General features: G+C 36.7%; 1 protein-coding gene across 1 annotated transcript in view; it reads left to right on the forward strand.

Moving 5' to 3' along the window:
- The first annotated feature begins 988 nt into the window (after nucleotides 1-988).
- The window catches only part of LOC129280665 (uncharacterized), a 38530-nt gene continuing 23734 nt past the window's right edge, over nucleotides 989-15784 (forward strand). The window contains exons 1-4 of the mRNA XM_054916686.2: nucleotides 989-1206; nucleotides 8377-8501; nucleotides 9051-9173; nucleotides 9997-10635. Coding sequence (XP_054772661.2) covers nucleotides 9051-9173; nucleotides 9997-10635 — 762 coding nt within the window. The 5' untranslated portion in view covers nucleotides 989-1206; nucleotides 8377-8501. The remainder of the gene's footprint in view (nucleotides 1207-8376; nucleotides 8502-9050; nucleotides 9174-9996; nucleotides 10636-15784) is intronic.

Below are 15784 nucleotides of genomic sequence, written 5' to 3' on the forward strand. Positions count from 1 at the left end.
ACCGGTATGCTGAAATACATGTCTAGATTCAAACACATTATTTTTTCCAGTTCGAAATAATATTTTTTTTTATCTACAGGCTGGCAAAATCATGCTTAAAGATAAAGGTCAAGTCCACCCCAGAAAAATGTTGATTTGAATCAATAGAGAAAAATCAAACAAGAATAACGTTGAAAATTTTATCAAAATCGGATGTACATGTAAAATAAGAAAGTTATGACATTTTAAAGTTTCACTTTATTTTCACAAAACAGTTTTATGCACAACTCGGCAACACGCAAATGAGAGAGTCAATGATCTCCCTCACTCACTATTTCTTTTGTTTTTATTGTTTGAATTATACAATATTTCCATTTCTACAGATTTGACAATAAGGACCAGTTTTACTGAACCATAACATGTTGTCATGGAGGAAGAAAACTTATTTCACCTTTCAATGAGGAGAAAATTAACATATTTCATATAATAGAATACAAAAGAAATAGTGAGTGAGTGACGTCATCAGTCCCCTCATTTGCATACCGACAAGGATGTGCATATAAATGTTTTGTGAAATTTAGCAAAACTTTAAAATGTCTTAACTTTCCTATTTTACATCCGATTTTGATGAAATTTTCAGTGTTATGATTCTTGGATTTTTCTCTATTTGTTCAAATCAACTTTTTGTTGGGGTGGACTTGAATAATCAGTGTTAGGTCCCAAGTTTTTTTTTAATATAGCATACAATTTTGATTTCACAGGGAAAGTTTATTTTTCTTTTATTCACTATCCCCCTTTTTTTAATCATGTCAGATGTCTTGTAACTTGAAGACCCTCATGTAGAATAGTATTTTTGTCAGAATTCAAAACCAAAACAACTCCTAACTACTTGAGTCATTGGAATTCATCTTGTGATCAACTGGTAAAGGAGTCTAGCACCCCCAAGTGTTAACTGACTGACAGCTGCAATAGATGGGTCATATCATATACAGTCCTCATATACCATAACATCTACATAGAAAGCAGTGCACTGAACAGAAGAGATGATAGAACGACAGTGGGCCTGTCTGTTCATAACAGGGATATAGTCAGGGAATACTTTACAGTGGAAAGGGATCTTGTGAGATAGACGGCAAAGACTTGGAAGTACAAAATAGACGCCTGGCAGCAGTCCTCATAATCACTTGGATAATTTGGATTGTAATCAATTATTGTATTTTCTGAAAGGTAGGCTTTCTTCTAATGTTATTAAAGTGCATGAATTATGTAATTATACTTTGACTGTTGAGAAGATATTTTGACAACTTCATGAATGCATGAATGCACTTGGGAAGTTTCAAACTATTAAGCTACATGTAGGCTTCATATTTTCAAGTTTATCATTTTGGGAAATGTAGGCCTAATGAAAAATTAATTTGTAGGGCCTATATACATGTATATCAAGAGCTATGTCAAGAAAATACAAATTTTGTTTATAACAAACAAGAATGAACAAAATTGGTAAATCAATAATATTTTTAATAATTGAATGGAAATATCAAGGGGCATGTCATATATTTATATAAATGCAAATACAGTATTTTAATACTTGGTTTTTGTTGTCATTCTTTTAATAATCTAAAGACATTTAACTTTGATGTTCATACAGTGATAAAATAAAAACAAAAATGTAGGGTGTATTTACAAATCTTTGTTTGGTGTTATGACAGATAATTATAATCTGCTGGTGAGTTTCATCATAATGGCGACAAATCATTTACACACATGTATGAAAAAATGAAACAATCATGATTTCATTTAATAACATAAGAAAAATGAAAGTGGGGATATGATATCATCAGCCCACCTAATGAATATTCATGACGATGTGCATATAACTGTTTGCACAAAATATTGATAAAGTTTAAAATTCAATAACTTCATTATTTGTTATCCGATTTTGATGAAATTTTTAGCATTTTGCTCTGTGAATTTTACTTTATTTATTCAGATGTAATATTTTCAGCCTGGACCATCCCTTTAATTCTTTCTCTCACCCACCCTTTCTATATGTTCCTTCTACATACTTTTCTGTTCTCCTATTATCTCATAAACTTATGACATATTCTTGCCAAAGTTATGATATTTATGTTATGATATTTGATATGATATTTACATGTAGGTATGATAAACTTGCCTGAGAGAGAGAGCTTTATGTTCTGTTAAATCTCATTTTAAAAAAAGTTGTATTGAAACAGAAAGTCAATCAAAAAAATACATCTTGATAACAATTGATCATAATGTATATTTAGCCATACAGAGCTATACAGAAATCACAATACCTTTCACATAGTGTATATATGCATAGATTGTGGGTGGATGTACATACATTGTACAGACATGCAAGGCCTATTTTTCTATCGTTTCAATTGTTGATGCATAGGTTGAATGCTTCCTTGTCTATTGTTCATGGTTTAAAGGGCTCTTTAAAATATGCACCATGTTTGGAGTGCTTTCAAGTGTACAAGGAGGAACAGAACACTCAGGGTAGACATGTTAGGCCTACATGTATACTGGTATCATTGGTATGTTTTGCTACCTTGTACAAAACGTACCTCTAACACCTGGCCTCATGGACCCTCCCCATAATCATGAACCTAATCATTTTTCTGAATGAAACTAGTTTATGTCATATTTTCCATTGAATCTTTAATTATTTTGAGTATAATTACAACAGTATGATTCAAGAAGTTTCATATTATAATCATTTTTTGTGGAACTGGGACACAGTGTACTGTACATTGTATTGGCACCAATCCCTCACACTCATGAAAGTTCTGTTTAAAGCCTGGCTAAAGTTTTGGTGTATTAGGGTAGATATTATGAATTAAGCCTACAGTATATACTATAATTATACAAATTATCATCTACATTTGTAGTATTCCAATCTTACCATGTTCAGTGCTGTGCATCTTTTTTTTTCTTCAGCCATTACAATTCAAATCTGGCATTGTTACATATAATGCCCTCTCTCCACAATGTTTATTGTTATATCTATTAAAAGGGCTCCTCTATACTACAATGTATGAGCAGTTGGATATCAGAAAAGTATAGACAAAGATAATGGTCTTCTTCAATTTTCAGCCTATACCATACTATGTAATAATACGAGTAATAGCTTAAATTGGTTTTATATCCAAATAAAAAAAATCAGTCATAGTTCATACACATTTATGGATAATATCTTTAATAACGAATTGGAATAGCGATGAACACATTGGGGGATTATTAAAAGGCTATTAAAGAAAAACAAGCTTTGAAAAAAAATTCAGTTAGATTTCCTCACAATTAAACTGGTCAGTACAAGCAAGAAGATGAGTACATGTACCTTTAACTAACATCGTTTAGATGCTAGCAATGCTCACATTTGTATCTGTTAGAAGGGGGAAGTTCAAGTAAATGTCATTTAACTCCCTGTAGATTCAAGTAGCCAGAGTGAGCCCCCTCGTAAGTAGTCTATCTCACAGACCCTAGTGGGGAGATACTGTCTTACATCTTGTATTCGTCCGTGCTAATTGATTACTGATAATACAATTATTTGTATTCCAATCATTTCAAAACATTGTTTTATCTACAGTACATATTGAATCATGGCAAGACTTTTATTTTTAATTAGGCCTAGGGCTCTAGGCCCCGGGGGGCCACTTCCATTGACGAGTGGATACCATGCGCGACCACGGGGTCTTGAAAAGCACCCTAAACACGTATTTTCCATACTCTGAAAATGCACCCCTTAACAAGTATTGGCGTGTGAAACCCTACCCTTAACAAGTATTGGAAACAAATACTATTGGCAAGTATTCCCAGAACTGAGCCCCTAAACAAGTACAGCGATGTATTTTCCATATTCTGAAAATGCACCCCTTAACAAGTATTGGAAACAAAACGATACTCTTAGCAAGTATTCCCTGAAATGAACCCCTAAACAAGTGCAGAGGTATTTTGTTATGTCACGCGTCCGTCGGCTCTAAACACGTAGTGTTGGGGCAAAAAGGACATCCTTTATAAAACATTTTGACTTTGTTTTATCATCCCCGCATATTTGACCCTAAACACGTTTATTTTTCCGAGCGAAATAGATACCCTTTTTTCAATATTTTGTGTTTTTGAGACCCTTATCACGTTACGTACGTAACGTGCCCTATCTTGAAAAAGACATCCTTTTTACGTGTTTTTGGGGTCGCGCATGGTATCCACTCGTCAATGTAAGTGGCCCCCCCGGGGCCCTAGGCTACATGTATGTTCTAAACTTTCATTGCTTTTGAAAAGGTTTGGTGTCAGTTATTTTGCAATCCTACACTGGCTCCCTATAAAACAATACATCAATTTAATTTTTACATGTAATATTTTTTGTTGTTAACTTTGCAATGTGTGTGCATGGCTCTTCTCCATGCATATAATACCTAATCTCATTAATTTAAAGCTACACCCCTTCAAGATCCTTACATTCCTCCACGTCCAGTACTCGTCTTACAAATAAAACCTGGGGAAAAAATCCACTCATCCTCTAAGTTATGGAACAACCTTCCTGAAGTCATTAAAAGATTCACTTCTGAAACTGAAAAATACCACATTACTATTCAATTCTTTTTTTTTCCTAATCAAAATTCCTTAAAAGCGCCTTGAGCACTCCACATACTGGATTTGGCACAATTAAGGGAAAAGTCGATAGGAACCGATCATTTATGTTATTATTAAGTTGATTTCATAAAAACATAGTGGCAACATGTACATGCAGGCCCTGTATTTATAGCTCGTTGTTTTTTCCATGTGTTCCAAGCAGTGTGTACCTCTATCAAATTGTACCTCTTCCACAAAATGAAATACATTTTTTTTTATTTTACTTTTAATAACATGTACATATATAAGAAGAGAGAACTAGGCATTAAAAAGTATGAAGCAAATCTATGCATCTACATGTACATGTATGTTCCATGGATTTGTATCTATGCTGCAACAAAATGAAGTAAAGGATATTTCTCATAAGAAGTTTTTGGTGAACATTTTAGAGCACCCACAGGTCTAAAAATCAAGACTAACAATATCAACCCAAGGGAAAGTGAATTCCTGAGATTTGAGGATAGTTTAGAAAGAAAAAGAAGATATGTACTGTAGCCTGTTCCCAGCCTTCTTGAACCATATCTATTATCCTGTAAAGATTTGTGATCAATAAATTAGGAATTCTTATATTTGTTCTGTGGTCTAGATTTGCATTTTCTGAAATAATGTTGTCTTTACAAGTAATTATAAGATTAGGTACATGTTTAATCTCTGTAGAATAACTCATAAGAGAAAAATGTATTTTTTTAATGCAGTTTCATAGAACTTCTAAACTTTCAGTCCAATTGAATTTTGATATGATATTTATGTACATGTATAATGCAATATTGTGAAGACTAGATATGCAATCAATTATGCATGGAGAAATAGGAGTAATATTCATTTTACTTTTCTACAATTTATAACATGGTAAAAATTAAGTTATTAATACTGAAGGCTTATACATGTAGGTGTAAGTTGTTACAATAGTAAATTCATCATATCTGGAGTTGTTGATATGAACATGGACTTTGAATAGACTACATTTTTGCAGTTGTAACCTTAGCTGACCTCTCCTCTCTCGATGACCTCTTGATTCTTTGAAATATGTGAGGTCAAGTCCAGATTTGACATTTGTTCAAGTATGCATGGATAATACTTCAGAGAATTGTGATTATATATACATGTACTCTCAGTGAGAAGGGGTGAAGTTGAGTGTTGACAATATTATTTGTGTAATATTGGCCCTTACTAGTGAGATGTTTCTGGTATTTCATAAAATAAGCCATTCAATCATTATCATCTATACCTACATGTACAATGTACCCATCCCCCTTCTCCCCCCCAAAAAAAAATTAATTGAGCAAATGGTATGTACACATGTACATAAGACACTGTTCTCAATACCTTCCTAAAACTAGTAAACTAGAAACTAGTTTAACGTGTAATGAGAATGGTGGAAGCGATCTTCCAAACTGGTTCATAATCATAAATCCACCTCGCGGTGCAGTTTTCAAGATCGCTTTCCCTCGTTAAACTGGTTTTAGCGTAAGTGACGACACAACCGTTCTTCGGGAAGCGATCTTTGCACATTTTGAGCGCGCTACTCCACACACTGTGTGTAGAATGCCTACGCTGCGGTTTCAGATTTCGCGTGAAACGTGTCACCCCACTGATAGCGTTCCCGTAGCAACAAGATCGCTTTACGTCAAGTGATTTTGAAAACCACTTTCGGGTGATCAAATGGGAACGCTAGCAAAGCGATCCTCCAAACTGGTTTCCTGAACCGGTTTCCAGTAAACTAGTTTTAGAAAGCGTAATGAGAATGGAGTCTATGTCACATCACACAGAAGGGCCTGGCTTCAAAAATCATTTTGATCACAGAATGTAACTTTTGATCTTTAAAGGACAAGTTCACCCCAACAAAAAGTTGATTTGAATAAAAAGAGAAAAATCCAACAAGCATAACACTGAAGATTTTATCAAAATCGGATGTAAAATAAGAAAGTTATGACATTTTAAAGTTTTGCTTAATTTCACAAAACAGTTATATGCACATCCTGGCTGGTATGCAAATGAGGAGACTATGACGTCATCCACTCACTATTTCTTTTGTATTTTGTTATATGAAATATGTAATATTCGAATTTTCTCCTCATTGTCAAGTGACACAACAATTAATTCCTCCGTGAACATGTGGAATTAGCATTGTTTAATACTGTATGGTTCAGTCAAGTTGGTACATATCGTCAAATCTATAAAAAATGAAATATTGTATAATTCAAACAATAAAAAACAAAAGAAATAGTGAGTGATGGACATCATCGACTGACTCACCAAGTTGTGCATATCACTGTTTTGTGAAAAATAAGAGAAACTTTAAAATGTCATAACTTTTTTATTTTACATCCGATTTTGATGACATTTTCAGCACTATGCTAGTTTGATTTTTCTCTATTTATTCAAGTCAGCATTTTCCTGGGGTGGACTTGACCTTTAAACATCATTTAGTATTAATGCATTGCATAGCATTGCGCACGAGTTTAACACGCTTTTGCACATGTATGTAACGGTAGTACAGCACCATATTGAACACCAAGTTTTTTACATGAGCCTATGGGATATTTCAAATATCCCATAGGCTCATGTAAAAAAGATTTTGGTGCTTCGTGTAATACCTTTCACAAGTATTATAGGCAAATCTTATGAACAAAATACACATTTTTAAATGCATGGTTTTAAATGTAAGCCTAATTAATCATTGAGTGGGTTTGATTGTTGCACCGAGATCTGCCTAACGAGAGGTCTCAGTACAAGTACATGTACATACAGTAATATACTCCCTACTATAGGCTACATGATTCACAAATAAACATTGAATGACATGAGGTGATGCTGTTATGAGGCATCTTTGATTACAGCATTCCTCATCCCTGTCTGGGCTCCACCGTCATCTACAATGTATCTCCTCGGTATAGGGGGAGGCCAGCGGGTTCCGTCAGTATTCTCTGTCTCATCTGGGTATGATTACATTAGATGTACAAGGAGATTGGCTTGAAGATTGGATCAGACATGCATAGTGAGCTTTCTAAACAAGTCACACACAGAGGGTGGGGAGAGAGAGGGGGGGATGGAGGGGGGGGGGAGGGAGAGGGAGGGTGGGGAGAGGGGGATGGAGGGAGGGGAGAGGGGGAGGGAGGGGAGAGGGGGACTGGATGGGGGAGTGGGAGGTTATTTTGAAGTATAGCTTGATAGGCCATGGAGGTAAAATAAGGAATGAGTACATGTATGTTTGTGTACATTGTACTGTCTGTAGGCCTATTCATACAGTACAGAGAAAGAGAGGGAGAGGTGGGATTAGGTAGGGGGTCAGGATGGGGAAAGGGGCAAGGGTATTTCAAAATGTGATATCTACAAACTGTGTACTGTATGTAAATCGTCATTCATGATTTAGATAGGTTTTTATAGACTATTGTTTCCAATCAGTATGTACATGAACTCCCTCTTAGCCTACTTGTATATTGTAGCATCCCTGAAATGGAGGATGGCAAAAATATTAATGTATTGCCTGAGGGTTCTGGTGCCATGTCAGGAAATAAATTCTTGGGCTGCTGAAAAATATTCTTACAACTGTGGTAACTCTGCCTTATTATTATACTATGGAAACAGAATGTTTTTGGGTGCTGAGCACTGATACCTTAAACCAGGTTACCAGAGTTGTTTATGAAATGGCCCCCAGACTTTGTGGATCACAGCATGGGACCTACATCCAGTGATCAACACTGTTCTTGTTAAGAGTGTTTTAACTTGTCTTTCCAGATATCCCAATGTGTGTAACATTGTATAAAGAGCATCTCAAGCAATGAGTGGGAGGGGTGATCTGAGGACCTGCCAGCTGCCTATCTTCTTCTCTTCTCTTCTATTTATAGACATCCATCTTTCAGGTGAGACATAATATTTCAGAAGATAGGTACAGTAGTAGTAGTTATGGTCTTAGGAGCAATAGCATCGGTGGTAGTATTAGTAGTCGGCAGTATTGTAGTCAAGGCTCAAACCCTCAAGGATAAGGCTTCAATATCCAAGACCAAGGCTTCAATACCCAAGGCCAAGGCATGGAAAGTCAGGCACAGATCCAGGATTTCTTTGAAGGGAAAGCTATTTGTCCAAACTAATTGGACAAGCCAAACAAGGTCATCTTACAAATGCAATGTATTTGGTCTGCAGAAAAATTTGGTAAGCCCCTCCCCCCCCCCCCCCCATGGATCACCAGTCCAAAATGAAGGCCGTTTTGTCTCAAAAGAAAAGATCATCCCATATGAAGTCATTTTATTGGGTGTGCCATTCTTTATTCTAAATTTTACTTGGTGCGCCTGCACCTTTTGCCCCCCCCCCCCCACACCCCCGATCCATAGTACATACATGTAGTAGTCGTCTGATATGAAACAAATGGATGTGTAAAGCCTGGAACCCTGTTTTCCGTTTGAACTTTGCAGATGTCCCAGGCAGTTGGTCGGATGTACCAGCACCCATCCACATCTTTACGTCGTGCCGGTGATATACCACATATTCATCCAGCTAACGCACACCGTTATCATAATTATAATAATGCTGTCCAGGTGAGTTTGAATCTTTACCGATGATGATTGTGATGATGGTGATGATGATGGCGACAGTGATGATGGTCAATGATGATGATGGTCAATGATGATGATGATGATGATAGTGAAAGTGATGACGATGAATTATTAGGATGATGATTGTGATGATGATGATGATGGTGATGATGATGATGATGATGATGATGGTGATGATGATAATGATTTTGTTGGTGATGATGATGATGAGGAGAAGGAGGATGATGATGATGATGCTGATGGTGATAATGCTGATGATGATGCTGATGATGAAGATGATGTTGATGAGGAGGAGGATGATGACAACGGAAATGATGTTGATGATTGTGACAGTGATGAGGATGATGGTGATGATGATGATCATGACATTTTTTTTAAATGTATTTGACACATATTTTACCAATAATTGCTCACAAGTTGTGCCCTTATGACATAATTACTTCTTTACGTTAATCCCTAGAGTTTGATCGACAACAGTTTGCTTGGCACGTTAAATCACATTCTTTTCCTTCGATATCATAATCACATGCAAGCCTCTAAGGATTTCACTATAACAGTAGTCTACCAATTAATCCTGATTGTTTTCTGTGATTTGTTCAGTTTATTTTTCATCTTGAAAAAGTTGGCAACCCACAAAGAGAAGTACATATAGGCCTGTTGATGACGAATGTTGTTGGCACTTGTATTGTGAAAGACAGGAGTTCATTTAGGTCAAATGGTGATGAAATATACCCCAATGCACTACCAAATAAATACAGTGTAATTTGTTTGTATATTATTTTCATTGGATGTTTCATCTATTCAGGTCTACACTGTAACAACAAGAAATAGCAGTCCTCCACATCATCGTCCTTTCCACAGCGGAGGAGGGGGTTACGGGGGTGGTCCCCCACCTAGCCCCCCTCATCACAACCCAAGGGGCCGACGAGGTGGTCGCTACCCTCCCAACAGCTACTACAACTCTCCTCCTCAGCAACAACCCTACCATCATCCACATCAACAACAACAACAACCCTACCACCATCCCCACCACCACCATCAGCAACACGTCCAGCAACAGCATCATCCACAGAGGCAGTCTCCACCACCACCACCGCCTCAATCCCAACAACACCACCATCACCACCACAACTCCAGCAACCCCTCATCTTATTACCCCAAGAATCAGAACCAGACCGGGTATAGCCAGACCCAGCGGGGGTCTCGGGGATCCGGTTACTACGACGATTTAGAGTGGGATAACTACGATCTTGGATCGGACAAAGAGAAGAAGGCAGCGCAGCAACGGAAGCGCAACGAACGGCAGGATGGATGGAGGAGATCTGGGAATGGTTTGATGGGAAATGATTTTGATCTTGAGTGGGATGATTATGATCTCAGACCTAAGATTGAGGAGACGGATGATGGTGTAGAATTAGTCTTACCAGAAAACTATCTTCCATTGGTAAGTAAATAGGGGTTGAATACATGGAAAATAAGACAACATCACAATTTAGATTTCAAGTGAAGTTCAAGTTGTTGTGGTGAATCTAATGGGGCAGGGCAAGACATATTCATTTAAAAATCAATCACAAGTCCTTTGATTGAATGCAGGTTTGTAGTTGATTAGTATTCAGTCACAACTCAAATTTCCCACAATCCCACATTATGCTTGATTTTTTGGACTTGCGTTTGACAGGAAATGCCCCATAAAGATTAAACATGATTAGGGCCCATTTTCATGAAATTTTTTTCTCCAATAAATGTAGTACCAAATTTGCTCCTGGCCATTCACATTCCCAGTTTTCTGTAGCTTATAACATTAGATGTGCTATTAACAATTACCTGGTTTTTTGAATATCAGATATTTGATCTTGTACATAAATGACAACAATGAAGCTTTTGATTAAATCCTTTAAAAAGATAAAACTCCCCCTTATTTGTATACAGCCTGTGGTGTGCATATACATGCAATAGAGTACCGAAGTGTGACATCATCAATTTTACATTTTTTTGCATGTCAGCATTTTTTATACCATATTTTGGTAGAGCATGATGAAAAACCCCTACAACCCAAATTTGGTGGGAATCGGTCCATGGGGCTCCAAGATATGACCTCATGAATAAATGATTAGCCCCATTGAGGTCAAATGTTCTAAATGTTAGGAACCAGGCCAATATTACATTTACTTCAATGGGGCTAATTATGTATTCATGAGGTCATATCTTCGGGTCCCATGGGCTATTTCCCACCAAATTTGGGTTGTGGGGTTTTTCATCATGCTCTATAAAAATACTATCAGAAATGCTGAAATGCAAAAAGTTTTTTTTGTGACGTCATCACTTCGGTACTCTATTGTTAAATTGCAAAATTAAGCAAAATTTAATACTAGTTCGATTCTTCTCTTTATTCAAATTTACTCTCCATATTGATGGATTTGGACTTTAAGGACCATGTAACAATGTGAACTTAGTATCATAACATAACAACAGAGAAATTGACAAAATCTTGATACATGTATGTGTGCATGCTTATATAGTATGGCCCTTTGACTATCAATATGTATTCAAAACAAATGACTCCCCATAGGCCTTTCAAAAACACCAGAATACTGTCAAAATTAAACACTTGTTATTGGTGAGTAATTCCCTGTGAATTAAGTGATCATATCCTTTTTACCTAAATGTCCTGTCTTGTTTATGACTGTGGGTTTGGGGGGCGTGTTGTGATAAGGTTGTGTTAATTGCATTAGCTTGGGTGACATTGGAAACCGTAGGCTTTGCTTGTAGGGGCATCTCCATTAGCCAGGTTTGAGATCCTAGAATGAATCAGCCCGAGTTAAGAAAAAAGAAAACCCCTGATTTGTAAACTTGTACACAACAATGTAGTGACCAAGCTTGAGATTCTAGCATGGATCAGCACAAAATAGAAAAAAAGTAATAACATTGTATTAAATATTCCTTTTCCTCTCAAAGTAATTCAGACTCTTTTTATTGTGGGGGGGGGTTAGAGTTTAATAAGGTAAGGGTTTAATTAGTGCCTCGGGCTCCTTGTTGGGAATATAGCAAATAGTTCATTATTTATATGAATACTAATGAATAGAGCCAAATCTTTTTGAGTTTGTCTTTCTGAATTAGCATGATGTTTTACACAATCATATTTCATTTGTGTTCCTCCCCCCCCCCTAAAAAAAAACGGGCTTCAAATTTGATTTTTACTACGTGTACATGTAGGTGATGCGGTATATGAAACCCCCTAACAGCCCAGTTATCTTCTTTCCATGTTAGCTACAGCTAGCTCAGGGGAGCATTTCATGAAACAACTGGTCAGTGATTTTCACTGAATATTTGTTATAAGCTACTGAAATCCTTGCATCTGATTGGCTCTGTTGAGAACTCCGGGCTAATGATGCCAGGTCTGATGCCACACGCGGGTCTGGTTGCTCCAAGTGACGGGACAACCAGATGTTTTATTGTTAACCTCTGGAGAATACACATTGCTGATCACATCCATGTTAGTCTTGATTAGTTTAAATGAAAATGTGATATCACTGATGACTCCCTGTCATATGTTGTGGTCAGGAGGTTATTTTTCACGTTTATTGTTGATAATAATCATAATACTGGCTTCCTATTTCACGCAAGCCTGTCAAATTGACACTCCTAGGTTTCTCGTAGTATTACTTGGGCTATATAAGCACAGCTGTTAAACACCATGCTCTCATCAATTGAAAATGAACTTTTCAGCAATTTCATATCAATTTCCCTCACCTGGAGAATGTTAAACAAAGCCATTTAACAAAATTACACATGACTTTATAAACAACTGGAATGGCCATATCAGTATTGTCGCCAGAGGTATGATGTTTTCGGGTTGTCCATCCATTGATCCGCCCTGCTTTCATTTGACAGATCCCTTGGCAGATCAACTTTAAAGGAAACCAAAACCCAAGAAGAGAAGCAATCTTATTGGAAAGAGTAAAATGAGAGGAACAATTCAAAAAAAGTTTCATCAAAATCGGTTATGAAATAAGCAAGTTATGGACGATTAAAATGTCTCGTTGTACTCACTATGGGCATCCTCAAATTGGCAAACGTGCTTCAAAATAACTGATTTTGTGGACAACTCTCCATTGGTTTTGTACACATATTTTCAGATTTTCCCCTTTATTTTACATATTTCACATTATCTCCTCCTGACCTTGACATATATGGTGGGGATTATATTTTCCCATGACATATGTTGTGCTCAGAAGGAGGCAAGATGCAATTTGAAAGATAATGAGGAAAATCTGAAAATTTGTGTACAAAACAAATGGAGAGTTGTCCACAAAATCAGCCATTTTGAAGCACGTTTGCCAATTTGAGGATGCCCATACAAAGTAGAACAAGAGTTTTCAAACTCCCATAACTTGCTTATTCCATAACCGATTTTGATGAAACTTTTTTTGAATTGTTCCTCTCATTTTACTCTTTCCAATAAGATTACTTCTCTTCTTGGGTTTTGGTTTCCTTTAAACTTGATTCGTAGGCATTGGGAATGATGGTGATCTCTTTAGATTTGGGGTCAGAGGGCTAAAAATTACAGAGGTCATTATATACCCCCCAAATATCTTGTGGCAATATCTAAAGAACTGTTTAAATATGGATTCACTTTCAAACAGAATCCATGTCTGTATACACATACGATGTATGTGACTGACAATGTGATTAGATTTGGGGGTCACAGAGGTCATTATTGGAAAATTTAAGATATTGTGTGCGTAAAATTTGTCCTTGTCTGGCATTGGCGGAGGCATAGGTTTCAACTGCTTCCAGTTGAGAATCCATCTAGTTAGGAATGTCACAAGGTGTACAGAGATCAAAGGCCTATTCACTAATACGTGAGGTCATTTACTCTAAGATAATCTGACCTTTATAATTGTGTGCACTCCCTGCCGATATACCGTAGATAAATGGGTTACCCCATACATGTAGGTCTAAATATGTAAGGGTGAACTGTATCTTCAATATTATCAAGCAACTTGCTGTGATACCTTACATCTATTGAAGGGAGTGTAGATCAGTGTACTAAAACTATAGGCTATGTTTATTTATTTTCATGATTGTTTGTACATCGTATTCAATGCAATCAATCATCGAAAAATGTTGTACGATCATTGCTAAGCTTTGTGTTACGGGCCCATGTACCATAACCGTTCCCCCTCCCCCCCCAAAAAAAAAAGCGCTATACGAACAAGGTTAATTATTATTATTATTATTATTAAAACAAAACAAACAAACCTACAGCATCAACCAAGATTACCAAACAAGAAAATAATTGCAAATAATGGATGGAACAAGGTTTCATGTATAAATTTTAGTTTTTAAAGGAGAATGAAACTCTTGGAGCAAGTTAGATTTTGTGAAAGCAGAAAAATCAAAGAATAAGATCAACAAAAGTTTGAGTAAAATAGGACTAGCAATAAAAGAGTTATGAGCATTTGAATGTCGAGATCACTAATGCTATGGAGATCCTCCCATTGGCAATGCGACCAAGATCTATGATGTCACAGATGAACAACTCTCCCCTTTTGGACACTGAAAATATACCCCAAAACATCTCTTTTTGCTCATTTTAATCATATGACAAACGATTCATCAATGATATAATGTTATGAAACATCTGTACTTGTCCTCTCATAAAGAGAACACCTCACCTTGTGATAGACTCTATAAAAGTGAGAATATAAGTGAAATAAGTACTAAAGTAATGAGGGAGTTGTACGTGTGTGACATCACAGATCTTGGTCGCATTGCCAATGGGAGGATCTACATGGCATTAGCGATCTCAATATTCAAATGCTCATAAATTTCTTATTATTCATTCAATCTTCCTCAAACTTTCAACAATATGTTTCTTTGATTTTTCTCTTTGATATGGATTCAGCTGGTTTCAAGGGTTTCATTCTCCTTTAATATTACTTGAAATGTGAAAGAAATTTTCTCAAAGAAGAATGCACCTCAGAACTAGTATTTTTTGTCAATTATTAAATTCACCAAATTATGGTAATTAATACTTATCACAATTTTGCCAGCAGGAGTCAGATGCACCGTTTACAATAAATGATATCACACATAACTTGTTGGCAGGGGCGTATCCAGGATTTTCCAAAAGGCGGGGGGGGGGGCACATTTTCCCGTAAAAAAGAGTTTCTTAAGTGGCAAATTTACATTCACAAATTTTGATTATGCCTCTCAAAGGGGGGGAGGCACAGGCCGGTTGTGCCCCCCCCCCCTAGATCCGCCTGAGCTTGTTGGCCTGTCCATGTTGCAAACATCCATATCCATAATGTTTTTTTCTGTGTGAAGCGAGGTCTTGATCAACAATCCACCCTTCCCTCTACACATAGCCTTGCCTTCGTTCATTCTTCAGATAGCTAGCCAGCTAGCCAGCCGGAAGCCTGTGACTCACTGTATGATAAAGGGTGATGACCAGAGGCTTAAGCTTTACATGGTCTGCTATCTGACTATGAAATTGAAAAAATACAATCGGGTTTGACCATGCACTATTTGTTTTCCATGGTCATTTCAATGATTCTCCATTGAGAGTTTGAGACTATTTTATACACAGC

This window comes from Lytechinus pictus, chromosome 17 (assembly GCF_037042905.1).
Source record: "Lytechinus pictus isolate F3 Inbred chromosome 17, Lp3.0, whole genome shotgun sequence".
Classification (NCBI taxonomy): domain Eukaryota; kingdom Metazoa; phylum Echinodermata; class Echinoidea; order Temnopleuroida; family Toxopneustidae; genus Lytechinus; species Lytechinus pictus.